Genomic DNA, 25,432 nt, shown 5'->3' on the forward strand with positions numbered 1-25,432 from the left:
TAGTCATAAATTAAAATTAGCTTCTATTAGTAACTAAGTTTGTATGTATTTTTTTAAAACTCGGTTTTTATTCCGTCAATAAAAACGCATAATGGACGCGTCAAAAGGTAAAACGTGAAAGCCCGTCTGGTGGTTTTCATTTTTATTTTGGTAAAGCTAACGAATTGTAAATATAAAGCAAAGACAATTTTAAAAATTCTTTTTTCATGACAAACAACTTTTAAGCAAAATTGCTTGTAACCATAAAACCTGTTGTTATTAGATATGCCTTTAATTTATTTTAACATTTCTTATATGTGATTTTTAGTTTATATAGTTTAGAAAAAAACTCAGATTTTCCAAGTGATTTTCCAAGTTTTCGATGGGATAGAGGTGATACTTATGTGGCTTACATTGTTTCTTTCTGTGTCGTAAAGAGGCAACGCAAAGGAGCGAAAAAGTAGACGTTGGACGCGAATCCAAATCAAAAGCAAATCTTGTTACGACAAATTTCAGCTACTGTGCGACCGAGTAGAACAAAGGACCAGTCGAAGGACGAGACCTGGGTTAACAAGAAGGGGGCGAGTGGGTGGAATGTCTCGCTGCACAAAAAGAAATGCGCCTGGATAAACACAATGCCTGATGCAGGGGCGCCGAAAGGGGGTCACTAATTTACTTAAAGGCAGCGGCACCGAAACGGCAAACAAATGACATTTAAAGTGCAGCGAAAAGTCGCTAACTAGCACGAAGGACGCGGAAGGACTCGGCCAGGACACGACCAGAAAATGAAATGCAAATACTATTTACAAAAGCCAGAAATAAGTGCCGAACAATGCAGTGGCATTCACGCAGCTGGGCCCAAAGGAAAACCACAAGGAGGGCGGCGGCACTGAAAGAAATGAGGGAGAACATAAAAAAAAATCAACAAGCTAGTTAAACAAAAGTAATACATTTTATTAGAACTCGGTTTATTTTTTTGTTTATTAAATATCGTTTAATTTTTGTTTTTAAAATACTACTTGGCTCACAGATTTATGATACTTATTTATTTAATAAATAAAAAAAACTAATTTCGTTTTTATTATTTTAAAAATTGTAAGAAAGAGATTTTCTCTCAAGTTCTTCCAAATTTTTGTTTAATTTTCAAAAATATAATTAATTATAATTTATTAGTTTAGAATGACTATTAAAAAAAAGGTTTTCAAATTGTTCCATGAATGTATCAAAATGATACTTATGTGTCTTAAAAATAAAATAAACACTCTTCGGTATAGAAATGAAAACTAAAAAGTATAGTGTTTATATTATTTGGTATTAATTTAGTACTTTTACTTTAATACTGTCTGCTGTTAAGTTTCAAGACACAATTTTTAACTATAACTTTCAGTTTCTTTTTTGGGTACAACTATGTCAAACCATCACTAATCGTTTAGTTCCAGGAATTCATGAACTTTAACAACAATTCGCATGATTTTTTTAAGAAAGCTCTTCTTTCGCATGATTTTTTTAAGAAAGCTCTTCTTTAAGTGTATTCTCCAGCAGCTAGAGGCCAGCAAAAGCCACTAACAAAATTTGCTTTGTTGCCGCCTGTCGCTTGTCGAGTGTTTTTGGCTGCTGCCGCCTGTTTCTGCTGTTGACGCAAAGTCTTTGGCCTGGCCAAAAAAGTAAAACACAAAAAGTCGCAATCAAATACCCATTCTGCCCCCTTAACCCACCTCCTGCCTGCTTAACCCCCCAGTTGCCCAGGGGGTCTGGGATCTAGAGAGAAGTTTGCCGCAAAGGCTGCGAGCCACAAAATGCGTGCATTCAACTGCATGCCGACGACTAGTTTTTCTTTCTCCTTTCTTCGGCCGGTTTTCTTCCCGGTATTTTTGTATTTCTTCCTTTTTTTTTTTTTTTGATTCTGTTCTGTGAGGTTTTTGAGGTTTTCAGTTTTCGGCATTCGGTTTTCTTGTTGCCTGTGGCCTTGATGCTTGTTATGGTCCTCGCTTGCCATGAAAATTCCACGGCAATTGAGTCAATTTCCGTGAATGCGATTTGAGGAAATCGCTGTCAGTTGGCTTTCGCTAAGTTGCTAACTAATCAAAAAGAAATCACAAATGTAAACTGATTTCACATTGAATCACATTTCTTGCATGGGGTAAAAGTTCCACACCCAAAAAAAAAAAAAAAATCCAATTGACTAAGCCAACTATATCGACCAAAAAAAAAAAAAAATTTTAAGGCATGAACGAAGTTTGTATGTGTGTGCTTGGCATTTAATATCCTTTAGCGTTGATGGCGTTTTTATTTCTTCATCTTTTCTTCGAGTTTTCTTTTTATTTCTTTCGAGACGGGGATTTTTATTTTGTCGCTTCAACTTTTTAATGATCTCTCAAATTGCTTATTTCCTACACAGCAATTACGTCAAAGCATGTGTCAGTTCGCCTTGTACTTGTGTGAGTGTGGGTGGTTTTTCTTTTTTTTTTTTAAGGTCCCAATTTTACACAATGTAATGATGAAGTTTCCCCTCGCTTTCTTTTCTTTGACACTTCCTCTGCCGCTTATTTATATTGACATGTGCAAGAAGATTTCTCTTCTATTTCATCGCCCCAAAAATGTTATATGCCCATTGCACTTCACTCTCTCTTTCGCACTTTGTATTGCCGTCTCTTTCGGGGCGTGTGATTCTGATTCTGGCTCTGATTCGGAATCTGATTCTGTCTGCTTTCAGTGTCTGTGTGCCAGTTTGTCAAAAGGCAGCAAAACTGTTGACATAACAATGATTATACGCCTCATTAGTTACATTTCATTGTATGGAAATGGCATGGCAAGGGACTTGAGATAATAAGCCAGAATAGGACCAGGAAAAAGGAAGAAGTGTCGAAACGTGTCAACATTCAAATCAGCCATGAAGTATGCGCTGCGGAAGTGAGTCAGACAGGAAAATGCATTTTCTGGGCAGGAAAAAATACCTATAAATAGACTAATGACTACTGGATGTCTACAACAATCAGGCCATTTATCATAATCCGATGTGAAATGTTTAAACATCATCAAATGATGTTATGACAAATAATGAGAGTTGTTCCAATGATCAATTTTCGTCACAAAATAAAAACAGACAAGTATGTTCAAAAATATAAAAATAAATAAAGCAAACAACTATTGTGCCATGAATAAATATACATATTTTACAACTAGCCATGTTTGGCAAAAACATTTTAAGATACAACAGCTAATTGTATGGCTTTTTAGCTTATGAAAAAACACATAACACATAATTTATAAAATTGTAATAAATTTGTTTAATAATATGCTGCTTAATTATAATAAGCATAATAAAATAAAACTCTAATTAGAGCATAAAAGAAAATAACATTTGCTTGCGTTAGAACTTTCAAATACAAAGGTATTTAAATAATAAATTTCTATAAATATAAAGTACATTTAAATTTGAACAAGAGAAAAGCCACTGTGCCTATAGTTGCGCTACGCACTGTACCTTTCCCAGTCATATTTGTAAAACTAATGAGCTGTTCATTCGAAGATAAGAAAGAGTGAAATTTTATGAAAATTTCGACCGTTGTTTTCCTTCGCTGTGTATGTGCGTGATATTATTTTTTAAGCAATTTGCTTGGCATCTGATAAGCACTTGATTTGTTACTGGGATCGCTGAGGCCACTGGGGTGTGGCAGGGGTTATTGACAAATGTGGGCGGTGGCTGGTGGGTAGGCAATTTTCTGCGCTTGAATTCATTTAATAATGTGCGACACACATAAAAAGCAGTTGCCAAAATGATTGTGGTGGGTGGTAAATGGGTGGTGCGGTGCTCTGGAAAATGGAGGCTGAGACTAAAAACAAAGACAAAAGGAGACCTGAAATGAAGGTGTGCCACGTGTGTCTGTGTGTGAAAGAGCCTTTCTTTGCCTGTGTGTTGCCATTGAAACATATTATGCTCGTAAAAATTGAATTTTAGTGGCGTACACATTGTTTGTACGCGAGTCTGGGTGTGCGGGGAGTATAAAGTGTGTATAGTCGCACACTTTATTGTTGTCTGTGTGGGTGTGCGTGTGTAAAATTTAATAATAACGACCCTCTTAAACCAACAGACCTTCGCCGTCGTCTTCAGTAAGCCTGCTCTATCCACCCATATCTTTCTGCCTTTCTCATTTCTCCGCACACTTCACTTTCTTCATAGGTACAGGGAGAAAAATGTATGGGAATACATCACAAATATATATCCAAGAACTGGAAAACAAGAGTTAAGGGCCAAAAATGTTGTTTGTGTTCGAAATTCTCAATTAAATAATTGTCTGCATACTTTGTGGCGCCCATTTAAGAGATTTTATACCACTAGATATTTTTTGAGCATCCCTATGTTAAACTTGACATTTTAAACTTCACACTAATATATCTCTCTCTGCATCCATACATGTGAGCGAGTGCTCTTTCTTTTCTTGAGTTCTTTCTCTCTTTTGCGTTGACATTTAATGTAATAATTTTTACGATGATGCTCGACGGCATTAAAACGAGATTAAACACAAACAAACGAGAGACATAGTGGTTGCAGTAAGGGGCCAAAAGGAGGGTGACGGGCGTGGTGGCAATATTCCGTTTGTTACACTTGACAATAAAAAAAAAGCAAAAAGATTAAGAGGAAGCTGGCAAAGAAAATGATGCATGGCCCCCTTGTTGTTTGAGCCTCCATAAAAGATGATGTAGCACATAATTACACACACACATACATATGCGTATACGTATACATATATACCCTCAAGGACACCCACATCCGCACATTGCCATCTATTTACATGTGCCTGTGTAAGTAGGTAATACCCATTGAGATGATCTGCGGATAAGTTGCTGTTGCTGTTGCCGTTGCTTCTCGAGATTCATTGAGTGGGAAATTATCCTCGGCTCGTTGAGTGATCAAGTGTGAGCGAATCAAATGCACAAGTGGCTATATAAATAACCCAGCAATTGTTAGCATTTTTATTGCGTTTCATGCTTTTAGGACCGCCACAATTGGAAAGGTAATGTGGCGTGGTTATTTTCATTTGATTGCCTGTCCAATCAAAAAAAAAAAAAAAAACAAAAAATACGGTTGTTAAACTATTGTTGAATTGTTGTTATGTAAACACTCAACAAGTTCAGCAATAGTTTGAGTTATTAAGGCTTAAGTGCTTTAAATAATGGCCAGAGTTTAGTGAGACGAAATCTAGTGGTCGCTGAGTTACTTTGTTCAACACCTTATAAGCGTTATTAAAAAAATTGTTGAACTGTTGGTGAGATGTAAATAAATCCAGAAACATGGAACATATACATTTGTTAGTGTAAACATTTATAATACGGATCGATATTAAGTATTTATAACCGTTGAACTATTGCATTTTATTTCGAACTGATTTAGACTGGTTGCTGTAGTATTCAAGTATTTGTTCCGACACAATTTGAGATATCTTCTTATGTTTTTTTTGCATTTGTTGGACACATATTGACATAGCCCTACTTTCGAAGTCTGTCTCGCCTTTCATTAGAAATTTCATAGCTGTGGCAATTCTAACAAGTGCGGTGCATTTCTGGAAGCACAACGCCGAAAGCCTTTCTCCATGGCTACTGTGCAATAGCTTGTGCCGTGTATATCAAGTTTCCATTGCCATTGCCATTGCCATTGCCTGGCCCCTACCAATTTATCAATAATATCTTCATAAGAGATAATTCCACCCGCAAAGTTGCTCTTCCACTCGAGTTCACCTCAAAGGAGGCAATTTCCAGGCACTCTTGGGCCTAAATCATATTCAAGGAGCCGGCCATATCGAATATCCGTTTCTTGTTATTTTTTTTTTTTTTTTGCTTTGCGTTAATTCTATTCCATTCTTTTCTATTTGCCGGGCCAATTTGGGTTTCCGTTAACGGTTATTTATGCATGTAATGCTCAAAAGTTTCGCTTTTTTGTTCGCAAAGGGGACGACGACTGGTTCTCTAGTTTTGCGGCCAAAGTTAACCGAATATACTTATTTGTTATCGCTGTGTGTGTGTGTAATTTGCTTGACTTGCTTTGCTTATTGTTGTTACGAGTAGTTTATTTATTCTTCAGCGGCAGACAATGCGATGTCTCTCGGTTTTGTCTGTTCCTGAAGCGCTGTTTCATGCATGACTGGCCAGGAAAAAAACACCCAAAACACACCAACCCACCCCACACCTAAACGCTATCCAAATCCAGGGAAAACCCAGGGAAAACCCACCCGCTTCACAATGGAAATGAAAATGAAACTGAGGAATTGACTTGGAAATGCCTCGCGTTTGCTTTTCGCGAGCCTGAAAATGCTGTAAAAAGGGATAAAATCATAAGCCCAAATTTATCGCACTCGACAGTCGGGGCAAATTGTGTGTGCCTATATCTTTGGCCGTTGTGCAATGGATCAAGTTTATTTATAAGTCGATGCTCCATGGGCATTGGCTTCACTTGGGCGAAACATGAAAGCAAACAATATTACGCATACGCAGCGTCGACATGATGAAGTGTTATTTAAATATAAATATATTATCTATCGATGAACAGACCATGGACACGGGGGGTGTCCAGACCAAAAAAAAAATAAAAAAATGGGATGAAAAGCACTTTTGCCGTATCGAATCTTCAAATTTGATGGCCATTACTATGTCTGCTGTCTATTTTTTTATGGGATATGGCCTGAATTTCAGGCAGGGCATGTGGATATGGCTAATAAAGTGATTGTGTTCCTCTGGGCCTTCGGTCCCAACTCGTTTCGACGTTAGCTGATTGAATTAGGCGAGTTTTTGCACAACAAAGGACCATCAAGTATTTTTCAATTGTTGAAAAAACGATGAGGTATTCTGGTTAATTTGTAGGAAACACGTTTGGGACTATGTAAATGTTATTGTTGAATCATTGAAGGTAGTCTTTAAGTATATTATACTTGCCCATAAAGATTCTTAATACTGGAAATTACAGTAGTCTCAAAATATTTTTTAAGGAAGTTAAAAACAGACATTTTACACCAGAGCTCACTATTGAATAATTCAATAATATACTTTAGTTAATTGTGAGTTGGAAGCTCATATTTTGAATATTTAGTGATTTAAAGAGATGTGAAATTTCTAAAGGCAGCTGAAATATTTCATTGGGAAGCTTAATCCAAACAATGAAACAACATGAACATGAACCTGGGAATAGTTATAAATTAATACACTTTAAAATTATCATTGTTGCTTAACTAAATATTCTGAAAGTTAATTTCTTAGGAAAGGTTGAAATTGTAGCCGAAGGAACCGAATGAATGTGCAATGACTAATTCCCTGAATCTTGGCATTAATGTAATTAAATGGACTATTTCAACAATTTACCTGCATACCTGCTAAACGAAAGGCATTTCTAATTATTCAAGCTCATTGTTTGAGCAATTACTTGGGGCTGTTGAAAGAATAAAAGTTGAAGGTCCAACCAAAGGCTGAATGAATATTGCATTGAGTATTTCCGGGAGTCGGGACGGAATGGCCAACAGCTAGCCAATTGTTTCAAATTATGCCTGATAAATCGGGCAACTTATTTACCTTGCAGCTAGAATACATTTACAATTCCTTCTCGGCAGCGCCGTGCATCTGACAATAATTGAGTTAATTTAGTGCAATTGTCCTGTGTTCGCATTGTTGTGCAAACTGTTGTTTCGAGAAGCTCCGGCAGATATGCAAATTGCCTGACGACTTTCAATTATTGATCCAGCTACCGTGCCACGCAACGAGATGTTGGCTAAAAAGCCTGTTTTTCGGCTTTTGGGGACCGCAAAACATCTGCAGACGAGACGTGTTTTTATGCCCAGTGCAGTTTTTTGCCTGGCCTTGTTTGGCTCTACGATTTCCCTCCGTTTTTTTTTTTTTGCTGCCCCTGCCCTTGTGCATATATGTATAGAAAGGAGCGCCAGCAATGAGAAGCTTGCTAAGAAAATATTTTGAAATGGAAAGTTTTCCCTCATGCATGGAGTCCGCTTGCCGGAGATATGAGAAAATGAAAACATATTTGCCTGTGCGAGGGCTGTTTGCTTAGTTTTTTTCGCCCCCCGCCCCCGCCTCTCTTGTTTTCCTTTTGTCCCTGCGCCTTTCTTCTTTTTGTGCTATGATAAGAATCTGGCAACTTTCACGGGGCTACGTGTCGTATGCGCAATGTGCTGGCCAAAGTTTCACCGATCTATGGATTTTCGGGGCCAAAGGAGAAGTCTTAACAAAGTCAATATTGAACAAACTGGCTTGCGAATTGCAAATGAGTTTTTCTCCTACCCCAATAACAAAAAATCAAATGTGAATTGTAAGCTTAATTGAAGCTGTGAGACAATCGGTGACAACTTAAAATGACACCGTAATCCAAAGTTTGCTTGGGAATAAGCCGGCTCATAATTCTAGAATTACCGCGTTGAGCAAAAAAAAAAAAAAAATAAGGAAAGAAAGAAAACCAACTTCAAATTAATTCCGTTCGCGGCCAAACGAGAAATTGAATGCCAATTTGTGGGTCCCCAAAGCAAATTTGATTCTGATCGGATATTATATTATTTTTTTTGCCAAACGAGAACCATTTGCATATGCGAGAAAATATATGTAGAAATAAAATCAGCAGATAGTTGTACCTCCTTGATTACAAATAGATTCTTACAGATTATTATTATTTCATTTAGTCCTTCGGTATATATATCTTATATATTTACTTGTATTTGTTTTCTGGGTTTATGGATTTTATAGCATGGCTTCGTTTCGCTTTTCGTGTTCGTTGAAATGCAAATTAAAATATTTATGCAAATGCGTGAGGCGGGCGAACACAATAAATTTATGCCAACAAACGAGAGCAGAAGACCGAAAACGGAAAACAAATGAAGCAAAAAATAAAGTAGAAAATAGGCGTACTGCTGAAAAGACATGGACAAAAAAGAAGACAACTGAAAGAAAAAGAAACAATTACCTGTTGTCGTGTGCTGCTTAGTCATAAATGTTAACGTCTGTCACAATAATTTTGCGCCTGTAAACAATGTTTTTTGTACCCCCGTCGTTGGAGCACAAATTTGAATACGAATCCTAATATATGCAGGGCAAATCAGAAGGCCAAGTTGTGGAACTCGACTAGAATTTATGCCCGAGATTATTAGAGCTCAAATAGTGATCCAGGAGCAACTTCTCCTCTGATTAGGCGAGGCAACTACGTTTTCTGACTTTGTTCGCATTACGCATACGCCTCGTTAGCCAGGCACTTGAGAGCATTTACCAATTAGCCAGCCCTCCCTGCTGCCCAGCATTAAACAATAGCTGCAGACTCGACACCTTTTAACACCTGAAAGAATTTAATTAATGCAGGTCCTCCGCGCTAAAGCAACCAGAGATGCTGCTTCAAAAGGAAGGCCTTCATCCCGGGCAAATTAAAAATGGCGAAATGAGTAAGCAACTAAAATAAAACGAGGAAAAGGGAAATAAAATAGTAAAGCAGCAGCTATGTGAATTTTTAAACAGGGCCCAGCGAGCATTTAAAGTTACTATTCGTAAGATCTTAAAACAGTAGTTAATGGAAAAGCTTATTAAGTTATAAATCTTCTGAAAACAAGTATTACAAAAGATATTAAATAGGTTGTCTAGAAACTTGTTCCTAAGCTGTATTACTTCAATGTTTTCAATTGGCCCAGGTTAAAACAGGGAAGCTGAATAATTATTACTGTGCTTATTAATGTGTTTATTCGATTTCCATTTTATGCAATTATTTCATGAAATAGAGAAATACGTGTGTGCACAAACACCATTTCATGTATTCGCTTACACACGAAAGTTTGCAATCAATTCAGACCTAATGCGTAAAAAAGTGAGGCGCAACCAACTTAACTTCTTATTAATAAGGTGAAAACGCCGGACGCAAAAGTAAACAACTGAAAATAAATTCTTCTTGCCCTTTAAATGGTCATTTCTTGTTTTTGTCGTCACTCAGCTTCATTGTTGTTATTAGTTGGGCATGGTAAATTGACTAATAGCTGAAATAATAATACTAGCAGCGGTGCCAGACATGTAAATTAAGTTGGTCTGGTATCTCTGCTAATATTATTTCATGTATTCAATAACTCATGAAATTCATAGCATAGCCTAGTAAATTATAGCTAATTGCAGCATTACAAAACCAAAACAATGAAACTGCATTTAAATTAGCAAAATCTAAATTAAATTTAAATAAATGGGTGCTCCTCCGTTTCCCCCCCAAACCAAAGGGCTGACTGGAAACATTGTGGATTTTATGAATGGGCGTGAGAATGCGGAGGTGTCTTAGAAATCCTGCAGGATCCGCTTAGCAGCAATTATCTTCATTACGCGACGAGCGCACAAAAGTATGCAGGGGCCAAACAAGCTGAATCCAAAGCAAAGTTCTGACAATTAGGAGCCTGGCTTCTGGATACACAACATAAACAAAAAAAAAAAAGAAAAAAAAGTAGGAAAACACCTTTAACCTTTTGCCTCGCATATAAATACGCTGTTGATGGATGTGTTTTGAGTGGCGCCTAAAATGGTTGGAGCCAAACGGGGGGTGGCTTCCTGTTTTTCGGGCTTCTTTTGACTCTACTTGTCGCCACCGCTTCTCTGTTGTTATTCCGGGGGTGGAAATGGGAAAGTGGGGGGAAATGGGGGAAGCTTTTCCCGGCAGTGGAGGTGGTGTCTAAACGATTTATAAAAGCCAAGGCAGTCGGGAAGCGGGTGAATGGCACAAAAAGTGTTGCAAGCAATTTGCGCAATGCTTTTGCTTTGGCTCTGGCAAATCCTCGCCAGTAACCTTTCACCCCTCGAACACAAAAGCAGGTGAGTTTCCTCTCCTCACCCGCCCCCCAAACTCTTAACCCATGCTCGCATCATTATTGAGTGCGTGCGTGGGCCAAAAACTTGCTGCCATTTTGCACGTAACTGACATCAGCACGCTTATAAATCAACTTGCAAATGTCTCTCTGTGTTGAGCGTTTTTTTTTAGCCACCATTTTTGAGTTTATGATTTTTGGCACACAGACAGACAAACCCATATGATTAGATTAATGCGCTGTCTAATGGCCTTGGATCCCCAGCCTCCCCCCTCTTCGACATCCATTGTGCGTATGCTCGTGTGGGTTAGGTAAATCGTAATATCATTTTTATAAACATCTTGTTAACCCAGGGCCATACATTCTGCCGAGAGGAAGGCAACTCATAAATTCACAGCCGGAAAATATGATTTGCGGGTCAAGAGGGGTCGGAGAATGGATTATGGGTAATATCAGAGTCATTCGTAAGTTAATATCTTTACTCAACACAAAACTTGAGAACTTGACAGAATTTGATGTATAACTTTATTTTTATTTCCTTCAAATATTGAAAATTTAAAAATCGTTGTTTGAGTGATGTTGTCGTTGCCTAACTTAGTTTATTCACATAGCAAAATTATCGCTTTAACTTTGAGTAAATTGCAAACCCATTTAAGCATTTTAATGGCATTTGCATGCCTCTGCTTCTATTACAAGAGAATAAAATAGCAATGTGTTGATAAGTTACAATTAATAATAATAATGTTTAACTAAGAAATTTTAATATGTACGGCTTTCAAAAAGTATTATGTTAACAAAACGTAGCTTTTACAAATTTCTTGTTGGTTTGTTTTTTTTGGGAACTATTTATGCCTTCATTTTTAAAGATTGATTTGTATAACAAGTATACAGACAAGAACTACCAAATAGTAAAAAAATTCTAAACTTGCCTATATTGTTTTAAAAGATTGTATGAAAACATTCAGTTTTCTGTATATTTTTTTTTTTTATATGCAAATATGGAGAGCAAAATAAGCAACTGGTACGATATGTTCCAAACTTGTCTATGATGTTTTTAAATATGTTATGAAAACATTTATGTTTTAGCTATTTTAAATACGTGTGCACCTGTTTCTGGTCCCAAAAACCAGCTCGAATTCCTGGCGATAGAGGGCCTCCGAAACTCGGGTAATCCCCTAGGAATGGGAGTAACTCATCACGCCATTGCGATAATCGGTTGGCACCGCTGCACAATGATGAACAACGAGCCGGCGGCTAAGCGCAATGTCTGTCAAAATGTTGCCCAAATTGGCTGACTTTTGACATTTGACCTGGACACGTAACGCGCCACGCCCCCCTCCCACTCCCCCTCACCTTTCCCCAAAAACAAAAAAAAAAAAAAACGCCCGCCCCAACGGGTGTCACTTTTTCGTAGTTGTAGTTGGGCAGAACGTGTGATTTATGATGCTTTCGCTGCCGCCGCGTTGGTAAATTACTTTCCCTCACACGCACACGCAAAGTGTGCGAATATTTTGGCCATTCCGTTCTTTTTTTTTTTGCGTTCTTTTGCCCCGCGAAAGGAATTCAATCGCTGGCGAAACTTTAAGCGATTTTCGCATTTAAACAGTATGGCCAAGTGTCAGGCATAAAGCCACCTCAAGACCTTTTCCTCTTTGGACGACCTTCAAGGGCGACTTTTGGCATTTTTCCCGTATAATATGTGTATGTATATATACTATACATTTGCAGGCTGTGCGTGGGTCATTTAAATGCTACATTATGTTGAATATTCAATTTAATGTGCCTTATAAATCATGTAGGTCCTTGTCCTCTTTTTCCGGTCATAACGGGGATAAGGGAAAAGGATAGGATAGGATAAGATAGTTTACACTGCCTGATGGAGTCACTTATTTTGTACAATTCCTTATTTATGAAGTCCTGACTTACAACTGGCTATCGTGAGGTCAAAGGTGTCGGAATTGATTTGCCTGGGTCCGGAAAATAAACTGTCATCGTTGGGGTCCTTGATAAAGGTCCTGGGTTTGGGAAATATTTATCATCTCAAAAGCAAAGGCAGTGACAAATAATACTTGTCAATAGAAAACTGCTAGTTTCAGATATATTCCTTTGCTAGTATATCATATTTATTCTGCTATAAATGTTAATCTATACTTTAATTGCAATGACCAAATCATTTTGTTATAAAAAAACGTTTCCTGTTTGATAAAAATTAAATTCCAGCCTATAACAATTTCAAATTAATTTTCTAGGTTTAAAGCCGTTTTATAAATAAATTTCCATTTTGGTTTTACAAGGCCTATTCCGAACATTTAATTACATTTTAAATATAAAGATGTTCATTATAATAATATGAAAATATAATAATGAATGTTCTCTAACTGATTAATTAAAATTTGTATTGTATAAATACCTAACCCAACAAGAAATGCAAATATCAACTTAGCTCCAATTACAATCAACCTTTTTTTTCCCTATTAAAATAAATTATTGAAGGATTTTAATGTTTTTAAAATAACTAAAAGTAGTTTTTTATTACATTAAATTTAATGATTAAATGCAACAACATGTTTTAATAAAAATGGTTCCCTTATCAAAAGCTACGCCCAAAATCAATGCAAATATTCACTTAAGTCCCACACATAATCATAAAACTTTTAACAACAAAAGCGACAACGTTTACCGCCCCTCTCGGCGCCTCTCAAAAAGGCCACTTGATCATGTGGATTATTTGGGCTCTTACTTTCTTCTCAGCTTTTATCAGCCACTAAGAAAATAGTCCCCAATTCAAGGCAAACACACGAAAAAGCCACGAAAACAAACAATTTGTGTTTACTAACCGTTCTCGGAGCACTTTTGCCCTCAGCTTATTTGGTTGATTGGGTTTTTCGGCTTCGCCTCGCTCGTTGCCTTGCTCACTCGCTGATTATCTCAGTTTTATCTGATTTTTACTTTTCGGTTTTTCACACTTGTGTGGACAAATTTTTCATTTCATGCGCATTTGTTGCATTCCACTTGTTATTGAATTTTTTCATCATCACCAACATAATCACATAATGCGTGTGTGTGTTTGGGTGTGCTTGGTTGTGCCGGCAAACAAAACAAAAACAAAAAAAAAAGGCGAAAATAATGGAAAAGCGCGCACAGAGATCAGCGAACTTTGCCGATAATTTATATTTATTTATTCGTTAATTTTTTTAGGACCCGACACACAAACAATTATCGTCACGCGATCACAGGACACCTTTGTGGACCACTGAGTTTTGGTTTCTGGTTTCTGGTCTATAACAACACGTCGCGAATTGTCGTGGTCGTGGTCCTTCGTCCTTCGGCTGACTGAGTTGGCTCAGTTGGCCAAATCGGATGGCTTCTGAGCTTTGGGGTTAATTCACCAGCCGGCTGACAACAAACAGCAGCAGAGTTCAACGTGAGACTGAATGCCGCACGGAAAAGCCTCGTGTGTTGGCCTCGTCGCCTTGGAAAATCCTCGTCGGCGTGGTGAGTTTTCCCCAACGAGTTTTCCCCCCAAAGCTAAAGAGCGAGCACCCGGCAAACGACCTTGGCTCGCTCTTCGCCAGCTGTTGATATTTCTCTTTAGCCGGACCAAAATCGCTTATGGCCATCGAAGCGGCCTTAATTGTGGAAGAAAATGGCATCCTGACGGCTTGGATTGACAAGGGATACAAAAAGTCTTTTTATCTGAGAGGTATTTATAAGCATCTTGAGCTTTAAATTTATTTTCAATTCATTGAATGAATGGTCTTGTTAATAGGTAGTTTAAGATAAGCTTTAATACCATTTTCGCTATTTAAAATGCTTAAAAAACAATATAATATCAAAAACCTTGTCAATATAAAAACCTAAATTATTTCTTTGAAAATTGAATTCGCCAATGACCGGACATTTTTATTAAAAATATTTTGTTATGACTTGTTGCTAAAAGGTGTTATAGCTAATCACAAATTTTTAATCAAAAATGTTTAAACAAAACGATTTAACAATTTTCCAGCCCTGCTGAAAACGCACAGAAACTTGCTTATACACACTCGTAGCACCCATAATCCCCAACTAGATCTCAATGATTAATTGTTCTGCTGGCACATCTAAAATAATTACAATTTATTCTTTAATGAGCGAATCCATCTGAGCAGAAAATGCCATCAGCCAGGGATAGGTTTTAGTAGTGAAAGGAACGAGGGAATAATTTAATGTTAGCTTTAAGCGAATTCCGGGCATCCGGCAATTTAGATGTGTCGTAGATACTTTCGTATCCGAATTCGTATCTGTTGCATCTGGGCTAAAGTTGAGACAAGAAATTATGCTAATTGGACAAAACAACTTTGACAAGCTACAAGCTACAACTGAACTGACACTTTAACTTAACCCCCATCGAAGCACCCGACCCGAATACCACCCCCTTTTAACCCATGGAATTGGAGGTGGCGAAGTGGGTAAGTCATGTGTTATACATCACTTGATTAGGCATTAAATAAATGGTCTGACAAGTTTACAGTCAATTACATGAGTTTTACCCCTCGCCTTGCGAAACTTCTCAGCTTCAAATAACTGAGTTGAGCACATTTTATTGCATGTAGGCGAAATTTCACAGCGAATGATGCAGTTCTGGAGTCATATATCGAAGAAACCTTCAGATGACCCATGGTTGGTCAAAAGCTTTGACTTGAATATATGAAATTGCCAACTTAAATAGTAAAAAAAGTTGGCCAAATATATTTGATATTTTGTTCTTAATTAAATTACAAACATATAAAACAATAGTTAATACGAAAGTTAGAAGTAAAGTGCCTTTTGAAGCTTTCACTATTATACTTAAGGTATTCATCGGAATAAAACTTGGTATTTCGGTATTAATAGAAATTGATTGTTGTATTAAATTGTATTGCATTGAAATTCAGCAACATCTTTCTTTCTCTCTGCTATTACCGAGTATCAATTCTTGCGTTACCATTCAGAATGGCAAAAAAAAAAAAAAAAAAAAAAAAATTGAAAGGAAAACAGACGTTTGAGTTATGCGAGTGCTGGCTCCTTTCTGGAATATTTTTCTGTTTTTCAATATTTTTGTTTTTTTTTTTTTGCACTGGGCCCGGCCATCTGTCGATTCACTTTGCCTATCCTGCCATATTTTTCCATCTTTATTCCCACTTCTCCCACTGCAATTCCTCCGGTTGTTCGCTCCTTGGCTTGCAGGCTTAATTGAGAAAGAGATTTGATTAATTTGCATGCCATAAACAATTTGCAATTTGTTTATGCTCTCAAAGTCGGGGATTCCGTAATTAAAGCAAAGCCTTGCCAAGCTAAGCAACTTTCCAGCGATTTTCCATATTCCCCAGCTGGTGGGCAACGACGGGAAGTGGGGTTTTGGTAGCTAAAAGAAATGTCACCGAGGCAAGGTAAGCAGATTACGGCCTTCTTTGACTTGGCAATGCAATTCAAGTCTTTTGCCCCGGCATGCAAATGATGATGGCTCAGCTCGGCTCAGGATGCAGCCGAGGATAAGCGGGTGAAAATCGGTTGAAAATCGGTGGGAGGGGGGGTGGTTGGTCGCAAAATCGGGGGAAAACCGGTGGCATGCTGAATGTGTTTGCAAATATTTACTCAATGTATTCATGTGCAAACAATTACGCGTTCATTTGTGCGACTTTCGAGTGGCGAACAACAATGACGTTGTAGATGAAGATGACGCTGCAGACGGCTGATGGTGACAATGGCAGTCGAAATGAGGGATTTCTTGCTGCACCACCCAACCACCCAGCCACCCAACTACACACCTACCACCCACTAGAAAATCCCCCTCTTTGTTTCGTTTTGCCTACTCACATATGCATAATATCCTTGACCTGTTTGCCTTGCTTGCGCTTTTGTGCGTGTCCTCCGCTCTGAAGGATTCATTCACTCGGCTGGAGTGCTGTGGAAATTGCGGAAAATGGTGAAAACGGGGAACAGCGGAAGGGCGGAGGAAAACTCCTTTTGGCCATTTGATATGCAAAAATAATCTATGCTGCTAATGGCCTGCATAAAAATATTGGTCTAGCACACACACATTCTCCATTCTTTTTTGCTGGAAAAAAAAAACTAAAGAAGTGGGTAAGTGCTGCCAATAAAAAGAGAAAAAGGTGCGTTAATCAGTTCTACAAGCTCCAGAGCTTTTCCAGTTTTTATGCAATTTTGCCCTGTCAATTACAAAATCAGTTGCCAAGCAATTGGAATACAGAGGTTTTTAAGGTTTTAAAGTGTGTAATGTCTTGAATGTTCTTGAAGCTTTAATTAAACAATCCTAAAATGTTTTTATTTTCTTTTTCAATTTTCTTAATCATTTAATAGTAACAAAAAAACTTTCTATGAAATTTGTAGAAGCCTACATTCCTTCTCAAGGCTTTTTAAAAATACCCTCAAGTTTACCATTGTCTCAGTTTTTTTTTAGGACAATTTCAAGGATCTGCTTCAATGGCTTTCAAAGGTCTTTGATTCCAAATCAAAATCGGACTCATCTTTGCTCGTTTTGTGTGAATTTAACGCTCTGTTGTTGTGCGTTTGACCGAAACAATGGCAGAATCCCCACTTATATTCCCCTCGCTTACCCAGCTTTCCCAGCTTTCCCAGCCCATCCATAAGGTTTTCCATCTGTCTTTCCCAAAGTCTGGGTTTCGTTTACTTGCATATCGAGTTGCCTTTCCCCGCTTCCATTTCCCATTTCCTTTAATCGTCTGTCCAAGTGTCAGTTCGTTTTGTTTGATTGATTCTTACACCCTTGGCCGACGGTTAGTCCGCTGGATGCCTGAACGTGGGAAAATTCAATTTGGAAATGGAGAAAACTCCATGGGAATGGTGCATGTGCTGTCTTCGCCTTATGGTACAACCAGTTTAGCTTCGCACTTTGTTTATTTTTTTTATTGTCAAGTATTTATGAATAAATTTTATATATAATTTTAGGTTTGATTTTTTTGCAATTTGTTTTGATTTGAATTTGATTTTTAATTACTTTGCAGGATTCAACAATGCAATATTTTCCAGGGGCTTGTTAAAAAAAAAAACTGAAAACGGATTTGTTAACTTAAGATTTTTGCCAGTACAACATAATAATAAATTATAATATATTTTGTAAATAACTTTTGCAAAAACAAAGTTCCTGAGCGTATGGAACATGTGTTTTCCGGAAATTTGTATCTCCGAAAATCTTATGTAATATAGTCAGATGAGGTCTGCCCGTTAGACTGTTCCTGTGGGTCAGTTCGTTAAGTTTACTTGATTTGCCTGGCAATAAATTTGCACTCCTCCCGCCAAATTTTCCACCCCCTTCCCCTGCTTTACTATTCCGGTTGCCTCGTTGTGATGTCATCGACACGCCGAGTTGAAAGACAAACAACTTTATGCCAAGTTGTTAACAAAGTGAGTCGCCGACCCCGAAGCCCTGAAGGAGGGCGGGACACCGCCCCTTCGGCAGGTGCAAATATAAATACATATCTGCAGAAATAAGCTGGCTGTCTCGGGTTTTCCTCTCTATTTGCCAGAGTTTTCCCCCAGTTCCTTGGCTTGACAAGACAATTGACTGGAAAATGTTGTTAATGAACTTTCTGCGACGTTTTGATTAGCTGTCCCCTACCTCCTCTCTCCGCCTTTCAATTATTTTTCCCCATTTTCCACCTTGTGAACCCCCCCCCCCCCCCCACCCATTTTTACCTATTTTCCAACGCCGCCTTCTTGTTTGCGTCGTGTTGCAAACAAAGGTCAACAAGTGCCACAGATGCCAAATGATGGATGTCAAAGTTGCTTTTGGTAACACTTGACATACATTTCCAGAGATGGAGAAATGGAGAAACTCAGAGATACGGTGAAGTGGAGAAATGGAGCAATGGAGATTCCAATTCCGGGTTGACAATGCCATTTTGTCACACTGTGATAGAACAGCGAAAATAACAGTAACTGTGGAGGAAACAAAAAAAAAAGTTTCTGCGGAAAAGTTGTAAACTTAATTTATAGTTTTTAAGCAGCCGCCAAAGTGGGTGATTCTCACAGCAAGCAAAAATGGGGTTGAGTTTGTGTGAGTGTGTGTGTAGGGGTGGGTGGGTACCATTTTCACATTTCATTCTCGCCTCGTCGCTAGGAATTTCCAAATGAAATATTTGACTTTTAGTCTAAAAAGTCAGCAGAAAAGTTGGACAAACAGACTGCGACCAAGCGCCCGCATTTAAATGTGCATTAAGTTCAAAATTCAAGTTGCTTAAATGCTTTCGACTATCGAGTCGAAATTTGTGCCATCTCCGTTTAATGAGCACTTGTGGTCGAGTGGGCCGTCCATGTGATTCCTGTTCAGCAATTATGCCAGCCATCGATGACGAAACTTTCGTCTGCCATCCAAATTGTCGGTGCACACAGATCATTTTTTAATTTCCTCATAAAATTGGTTTTTCCAGTATGGCTTTTTTGGTAGCCCTTTGAAAATGTAAAAATTGTAATTTTCACAATTAGAATAAGTTTTCTTTAAGCTGCATATTCGAAACTACGAAACTACAAACATAAATCATTCAGTCATAAACAATATACACCATATATTGAAAATTAAGAACTAGATTTCGTGTTGGTTTTCAAACAGCTATCATCTGTTTTTCCCTGTGTGCTGGAGGAAACCATGTCCAAGAAAAATAATTGTCCGAGTGTTTTCTGGGAGGAAAAGCGACTTATACTCACTCATACGCACACTCATGCATAGCATAGCTCATGTAGCTCGCAGGCACAACCTTGAAGCTCTCTCATTTAGTTGGAACAACCTTTTAGGGCAGCTGCACACACTTGACAATCCCCAGTCTACAGCCCCCTGTTTCTGAATGTCTTTCGTCTGTTTGTCCCTTTGTTGGACCCTCGGGGCAGGACGGCGTCTTCATCTCGGCCAGAGTTGTCCAGAAATTGCGAGCCTGCCTTCCAAACATCTCCACATTTGACTGCAACAGAAAGGTATGGCCAAAACAATGAAACTCTAGAATACCCAGTAAACTCTCTTGCCTAGAAAGTTGCAATCCTAAACAATACGAAGTGCTGGTAAAAAGAAAAAATGTCTTTCACAAACTATTCAATAAATTAATAAACATTTAAGTAACATAATAAAAGGCTAGCTATAAAAATACAACCTAAGTTGTTACCTACTAACGCTTTAATTGTTCTTTAAATTATGGTTTTCTTTTTTGACCTAAGGTCTACTACGCCCACAAAAATCAGCAAATGCTGGGTGGACAAACAGAAACAGAATAGTAACAAAAAGTTTTGATGGGTCCCACTCACTTGGTCAAAAGTACACGATTCAGCCTTCGTGTTAACACGTTCTGGGTGGCAGGAGATACTTCCACATATATTTGGCAAAAGGATTCAGGCTGAGATTGAGATGGGCCATATCCAAATACCCATACCCACATACACCTTTTTCGCTTCCGAGGCGTAATTATACACTTGTAGGACGCAATTGAATGGTTATATATCCATTGAATTTTCCAATTCAATAGGCTCCGGCGGTTGCCAGATATTTTTAGGGGTCTGTGGGTGGGATAAATGACTTGAGTGTTTGTCCATTGGCCGGCCAATGTCTTCCACGGCGCACATTCAAGTCCAATTTAGCCTTTATGTGTCCTCATCGTTGTCCTTGTCGCCCCACCCAAGGGATGTTTCTCGATTTTGGAGCACGCACACGTATGGAAACGGACGGACATGTTAACGGACAGGAGGACGGACGGACAGAATTGCGGCAAGGCGTACGGACAGACGTACGAACAGAATTACGGACAGACTTGCGGACAGAATTACGGGCAAACGGACGGACAGTTCGGGGCTTCTCTGAATGGGGGGATGGGAATTTGAAATCCTAGCGTCGACCTTACTGATTTTCTTTTTTTTTTTTTTGTTTGCCTGTCCTGCTCCTCAATGAAAATGCCAACATGTGGGCATACAAAACATGAGGCTTGGGCTGGGAAAATGAAAGTTGGGGGGTGTTGTGCTCAGATACAAATGCATCGTAAACATGTCGTCGCGTTATATTGGGATCTCAAGTAGCCCACATCCCCGGCAGTTGCCATTGTCTTCTCTCGCTCCATTTCCCCATTTTATTTGCTCTATTTTTTTTGTTTTCGTTCTTTTTTTTTACTTTACCAGCTACCTCTTTGGCTACTTAAGAGGTGGAGGTAAAAATTCTAGAGATTTTTCCCCAAGTTGCTTTCATAGTTTCTTTGGATGTCTGGAAACTACTGTAGTTGGATATTAAGCCCCATCTGCTACCTGACTTTCACAACTTTGACGGCGAAACTAGTTGTTTCTCTCTAAAAAATACCTGTTTTAAGCAAATACAACATTACAACTGTGTGCAAGCTTTAAGATTGCAGTACATTTTTTTTTACAAGGCTTATATTTATTTAGTATTCATGGCAATTCCAAAATAATTGTGTATAAGTTATAGTTTTATAAGACTTAAACTATTTAAATGTGGTAAGAGTTATTATTATTATATATTGCTAACAAAATTGTACAATTTAAAATACGAACCTCCTATTAATCTGTTAAACTTCACTGTCAAAAATGTTGAGCTTAACTCCTCGTTCACATAACCTCACGATGACATGGAAAATCACTTAAAACACCCAACTTGGATCGGATCTGATTTGATCTGGCCGCTGCGGCCGTCCTGTCGACTGACTGCCAGGACATAAAAACATAAAGGACAACAATTTATGGCACATTTGCAGCTCCAAGCAATCCGGTGTCTGTTTGGGCCATAAAAACAGTGATGCCCCAGAAAAGGCAGAAAAAAAGGGGCAATAAAGTTGGCAAAGCGGAATCAATAATGCCAAAATGTGGGCCATAAACCGCTGCCAAATTTGTGCCAAGGTGCCAAAGTGAGCCACGCCCCGCGCTCCACGCCCCAATCCAAATTGATTTCAACTAATTAACCGACTCCAAAATCACAGGAATACTCAACAGTTGCTGATTACTTTTGTGCCGACTCTGCGATAATTTGCATAAATATGCAAATATCAAAAACACAAATCCAGGGCTACAGCTTTTTGTTGGCAGGTTTTAGTTAACTAAAGTTACATATATTTTGAAGTTAAGAATGGGCTTATTTTTTAAAATTTTAATATTGGATATCACATCCAATTTACAAACCGTCATTGAAACCAGTATGTTGCATATTACGGAGCTTGTCATGTAAGATATTCTGGGAACCAAAAGATCTAAAAAACCTGATTTGCTTGGCAAAAAAACGGCAGTAAATAAGTTTTTCAATTGGTAATAAATCTAAGTTAAGTTTGTAAGTTTTTCCATTTTATATTGACGCTCCTGAAAATGTTGTTCTAGAAGTAATTGTAATATGGAATATACATTTTTATTCTACGATTTATCAAGGACATTTAAAATTTATTTAGAAATTATAAAAAATGTATATTTGGGCGTCAATTGGGGCCATGTTTAATTGGCTACTCCCCCTCTATAATGACCTCTAGGAAGACTGAGGCCTGTTGTCCGCTGCCGTCGCACATTTCGTCCAGTTGGACCTCGTTGAGGCTGACAAAAAACGGGTCCAGTCCGGTGATGAGCCGGCTGAAGGGCATGCGGCTGGCAAAGTTCCGGATCCGGCGGCGATCCCGCCGTACGATGCACTGCAGCTGGCTGTTCAAAACGGCAAGATTGGCATTTATGGATCGTCGGGTGAGGGGGGAAACGAGCCAGAGCAGATAGATGGTGCCCCATTCGGAGATTAGATCCCTAGATCCCTCCTTGTCATCGTGGTCGTCCCTTTTGAAGGGTGCCTTCCAGGTCGTTCTGCAGATTATCACCAGGACGGGCAGGTTAAAGGTCAGCGCCTGATGACTCGGCGGCAGATCCAACTGCGGTGGCACCAGGTCAGACGGGGAGTCAGGGCGCCAGTTCAGAACGGCCAGGCACTGATCGTGGTCGACGGTCAGCTGGCGGTAGGTGAGCATCAGCAGAGTGCGCTGCCCACTGCTCACTTTGCGCATGCGCAGCTGAAAGGGCAAAGTTCGCGCCCTCGCGTCCAAGTGCTCGCTGATCATGTGCCGCAGCAGGTGGGTGTGCTTCACCACGCACTGGCATTTGGCCACCGGACAAACGGCTGGCTTATGCTCATCTGCGGCCTCCACAGCACTCGGAGACTCGTCCGTTGAAGCCATATGCTCCATATTTTACTTACCGATACACTGAATACGGAAAAACAATTTACAAACATTGAAAGAAAATAAACAAACCACTACGAATGAATGAGAGAGACCCAAATGTATTTCAAATCAAAAATCAAACTTAACATGTCCAGGACTTAGGCCAACGAAATAAAAACTTGAAATTAATTAACTATAAAATAATTAGCTTAGATTAATAACCTGTTGGAACATTTTTTCAAGACTAAAAAATTGCATTTAAAACAAGAAAAAAGAAAATGCGAAATTAAATAAAAATTGAAGGAGAGATTCAATTATAGGTCTATTAAATTATGGGGGAAATATTTAAAATGCTTTTTATTTGTTCAAATTGAAATCAACATTTTTAATCACAATTAGAAGAAAAAAATAAAAAAGCTGCAAAAGGCAGTGTGCACCTTTTTCAACATATTAAACTTTAAAAAAAACATTTTATGTATGAAAATAGTAGCAAATGGTCTTTCATTTCTTAAGTTCAAATAGAGTTAGGGTTTCGTGATATGTTATGTCAACTATTTTGTTTTAATTTAAATAAATAAGGGCACAACAAATATCCAAAAGTTGGGCTATTTTTGATACATCGAGGGCTTAACTTTTGGCAGTGTTTTGTGGCAATCCTAGGCAATCCAAGTGCTACCCTATATAGTCGAGGAATGTATCGTTACTTTATTTAGAGCACCGCCAGCCCCGGCATTTGAATGTTTTGCCATCATTAGCATTTCATCTTATTTCACTCAGGTACGCGACCGTGCGTGCAACATTTCCACAGACCAAAAGGCAACAACGCTCGCATTTTCCGCCGCTTCAGCAGGTGTTGGTTGATTTTCCGAGCTGCATTTCCACAGTCCGTCCGTGCGTGTCCGCTTGACAGCAACAAAAAAATGGGCACATGACGTGTCCATGATGATGTACAGTGAAAAAAGCAAAAATTTACTGAATATAAATGTCAGAGTTCGCGAATTATTACGCACTCTATTAAACATATGTAACTTGTGTGCAATGTAAATAATTTATTTGTCAAAGCTAACAGTGCACCAATGTTAGAAACATTATTAACATTATTATTAAAAGCTTAGCTGTTGTTACTAAAAACGTGTATAAAACGCATTTACTTGACATTTAATAAACATGAGTTTAAATTTTTGCATTATTTTAATAAAAGCTTGTTCGATTATAATTTTTTAAGCCCATTTAGTAAAACTTAATAAAGGTTTTGAAACAAAAATAATATATTTTTAATTTCATATATTATTTAAATATTATTTAATTTTTTTTTCCATTTGGGTATTTCGGAAGCACAATAAACCACAGAATGCTATTTAATTTTTGTACTGTGTGGGAATGGATAGGACTTTGACTGTCACTATAACTATGACTTTGACGATGACTATGAGGATGGCCAGCTATGCTTTCTCCCTCTCTAGCTATCCCCCCTCTCTTTCTGCTGCCCCTAGCAGTTGATGTTGATGGCGTATTAATGATCGGAATGCGGAATGTAACAGAAATTTTCGCCCCAGCCCCCTTTTAAATTCCCTTGTCATTTTTTTTTTTTTACTATTTTCCACTGCAGTTTGCAGTGCACTGCAGTAGGTTGGAAAAGGGGTTAAATGGAGGAAGGGAAGGGGCGGGGCAGAGGGGGATGCACTGCAGCATCCATGGTCATGCTGTCGGAATGCATAATTGAAATACGAATCGAGCGAATGCCTCGGCAAGCAGATAAGAAAACGGTTCAAATGCAAGGATGTGGAAAGGGACCAGTCGCCCTAGTTCCTCCATAAAAAAAACAAAAAGCGACTCTAGAGAAGGGTCTTCCACTTAGCTGATGTGCCTGACCCTAGGACCTTCAAGCTCAAGCTCAAGCGAAAGTGATTATCAGGGGTCATAAAGTCGCGAAGTGTGCGCTAAAGCCAACGAGAGTCACCACAAGTTTATTAATGTTAAGTGATTTAAAAGACAATCTTCAAATTATTCATGCCATTTAAAGAATTGCTAAAAATTTTATTCATATATTACTTGGAAACCTGCATTTGTTTGTATGAATTTATATGGTCTATTTTTCTTTAACAAAATATTTAAGTAAGGACAAAAGAAATAATAATACAAAATGGTTTGGCAAGTTTTTATTGCGGCTTTTTTATCTTTTTATTTTTACTATTACCAATAAATGTTTTTGATCTAAACAACGGTATCCCTAAAAACTTTTTTGATTTCAAGAGAGCCCTTTCAAATCGAAATTTGTTTTTAGCATCTCCCCCCGCTAGGTTTTTTGCAAACATTTTTGCCACCGATTCCTGATTAGTTCCCATCGAGAGCACTTCACTTCATGTCTGCCATCTGTCCGTCTGTAAGTCAGTCATTCAGTTGGCTCATCGACCGTTGAGATCGCCATCGCAGCAAACGTGGCGTATGGGTAACGCATATTACTCATACGCCGTG

At 38.4% G+C, this 25,432-nt stretch overlaps 1 protein-coding gene and 2 long non-coding RNA genes across 3 annotated transcripts in view; 1 reads left to right on the forward strand and 2 right to left on the reverse strand.

Annotated features, from left to right (window-relative positions):
• Positions 1 to 13,749, reverse strand: part of LOC128260641 (uncharacterized) — a 55,181-nt gene extending 41,432 nt beyond the window's left edge. Inside the window, exon 1 of the long non-coding RNA XR_008268153.1 lies at positions 13,625 to 13,749. This is a non-coding gene — a long non-coding RNA (uncharacterized LOC128260641). The remainder of the gene's footprint in view (positions 1 to 13,624) is intronic.
• The window catches only part of LOC128260642 (uncharacterized), a 57,736-nt gene that overhangs the window by 28,349 nt on the left and 3,955 nt on the right, over positions 1 to 25,432 (forward strand). Inside the window, exons 2-3 of the long non-coding RNA XR_008268154.1 lie at positions 13,986 to 14,282; positions 14,363 to 14,490. This is a non-coding gene — a long non-coding RNA (uncharacterized LOC128260642). The remainder of the gene's footprint in view (positions 1 to 13,985; positions 14,283 to 14,362; positions 14,491 to 25,432) is intronic.
• On the reverse strand, positions 22,233 to 23,069 carry LOC128260638 (uncharacterized). The gene has a single exon (XM_052993788.1). The coding sequence runs from the start codon at positions 22,979 to 22,981 to the stop codon at positions 22,259 to 22,261; it is 723 nt and encodes a 240-aa protein (XP_052849748.1). The 5' UTR covers positions 22,982 to 23,069; the 3' UTR covers positions 22,233 to 22,258.

Source organism: Drosophila gunungcola (assembly GCF_025200985.1).
Source record: "Drosophila gunungcola strain Sukarami chromosome X unlocalized genomic scaffold, Dgunungcola_SK_2 000034F, whole genome shotgun sequence".
Taxonomy (NCBI): domain Eukaryota; kingdom Metazoa; phylum Arthropoda; class Insecta; order Diptera; family Drosophilidae; genus Drosophila; species Drosophila gunungcola.

Coding starts and splice junctions, on each gene's coding strand:
- LOC128260638 (XM_052993788.1), bottom strand. CDS start 22,981: ATGGAGCATATGGCTTCAACGGACGAGTCTCCGAGTGCTGTGGAGGCC.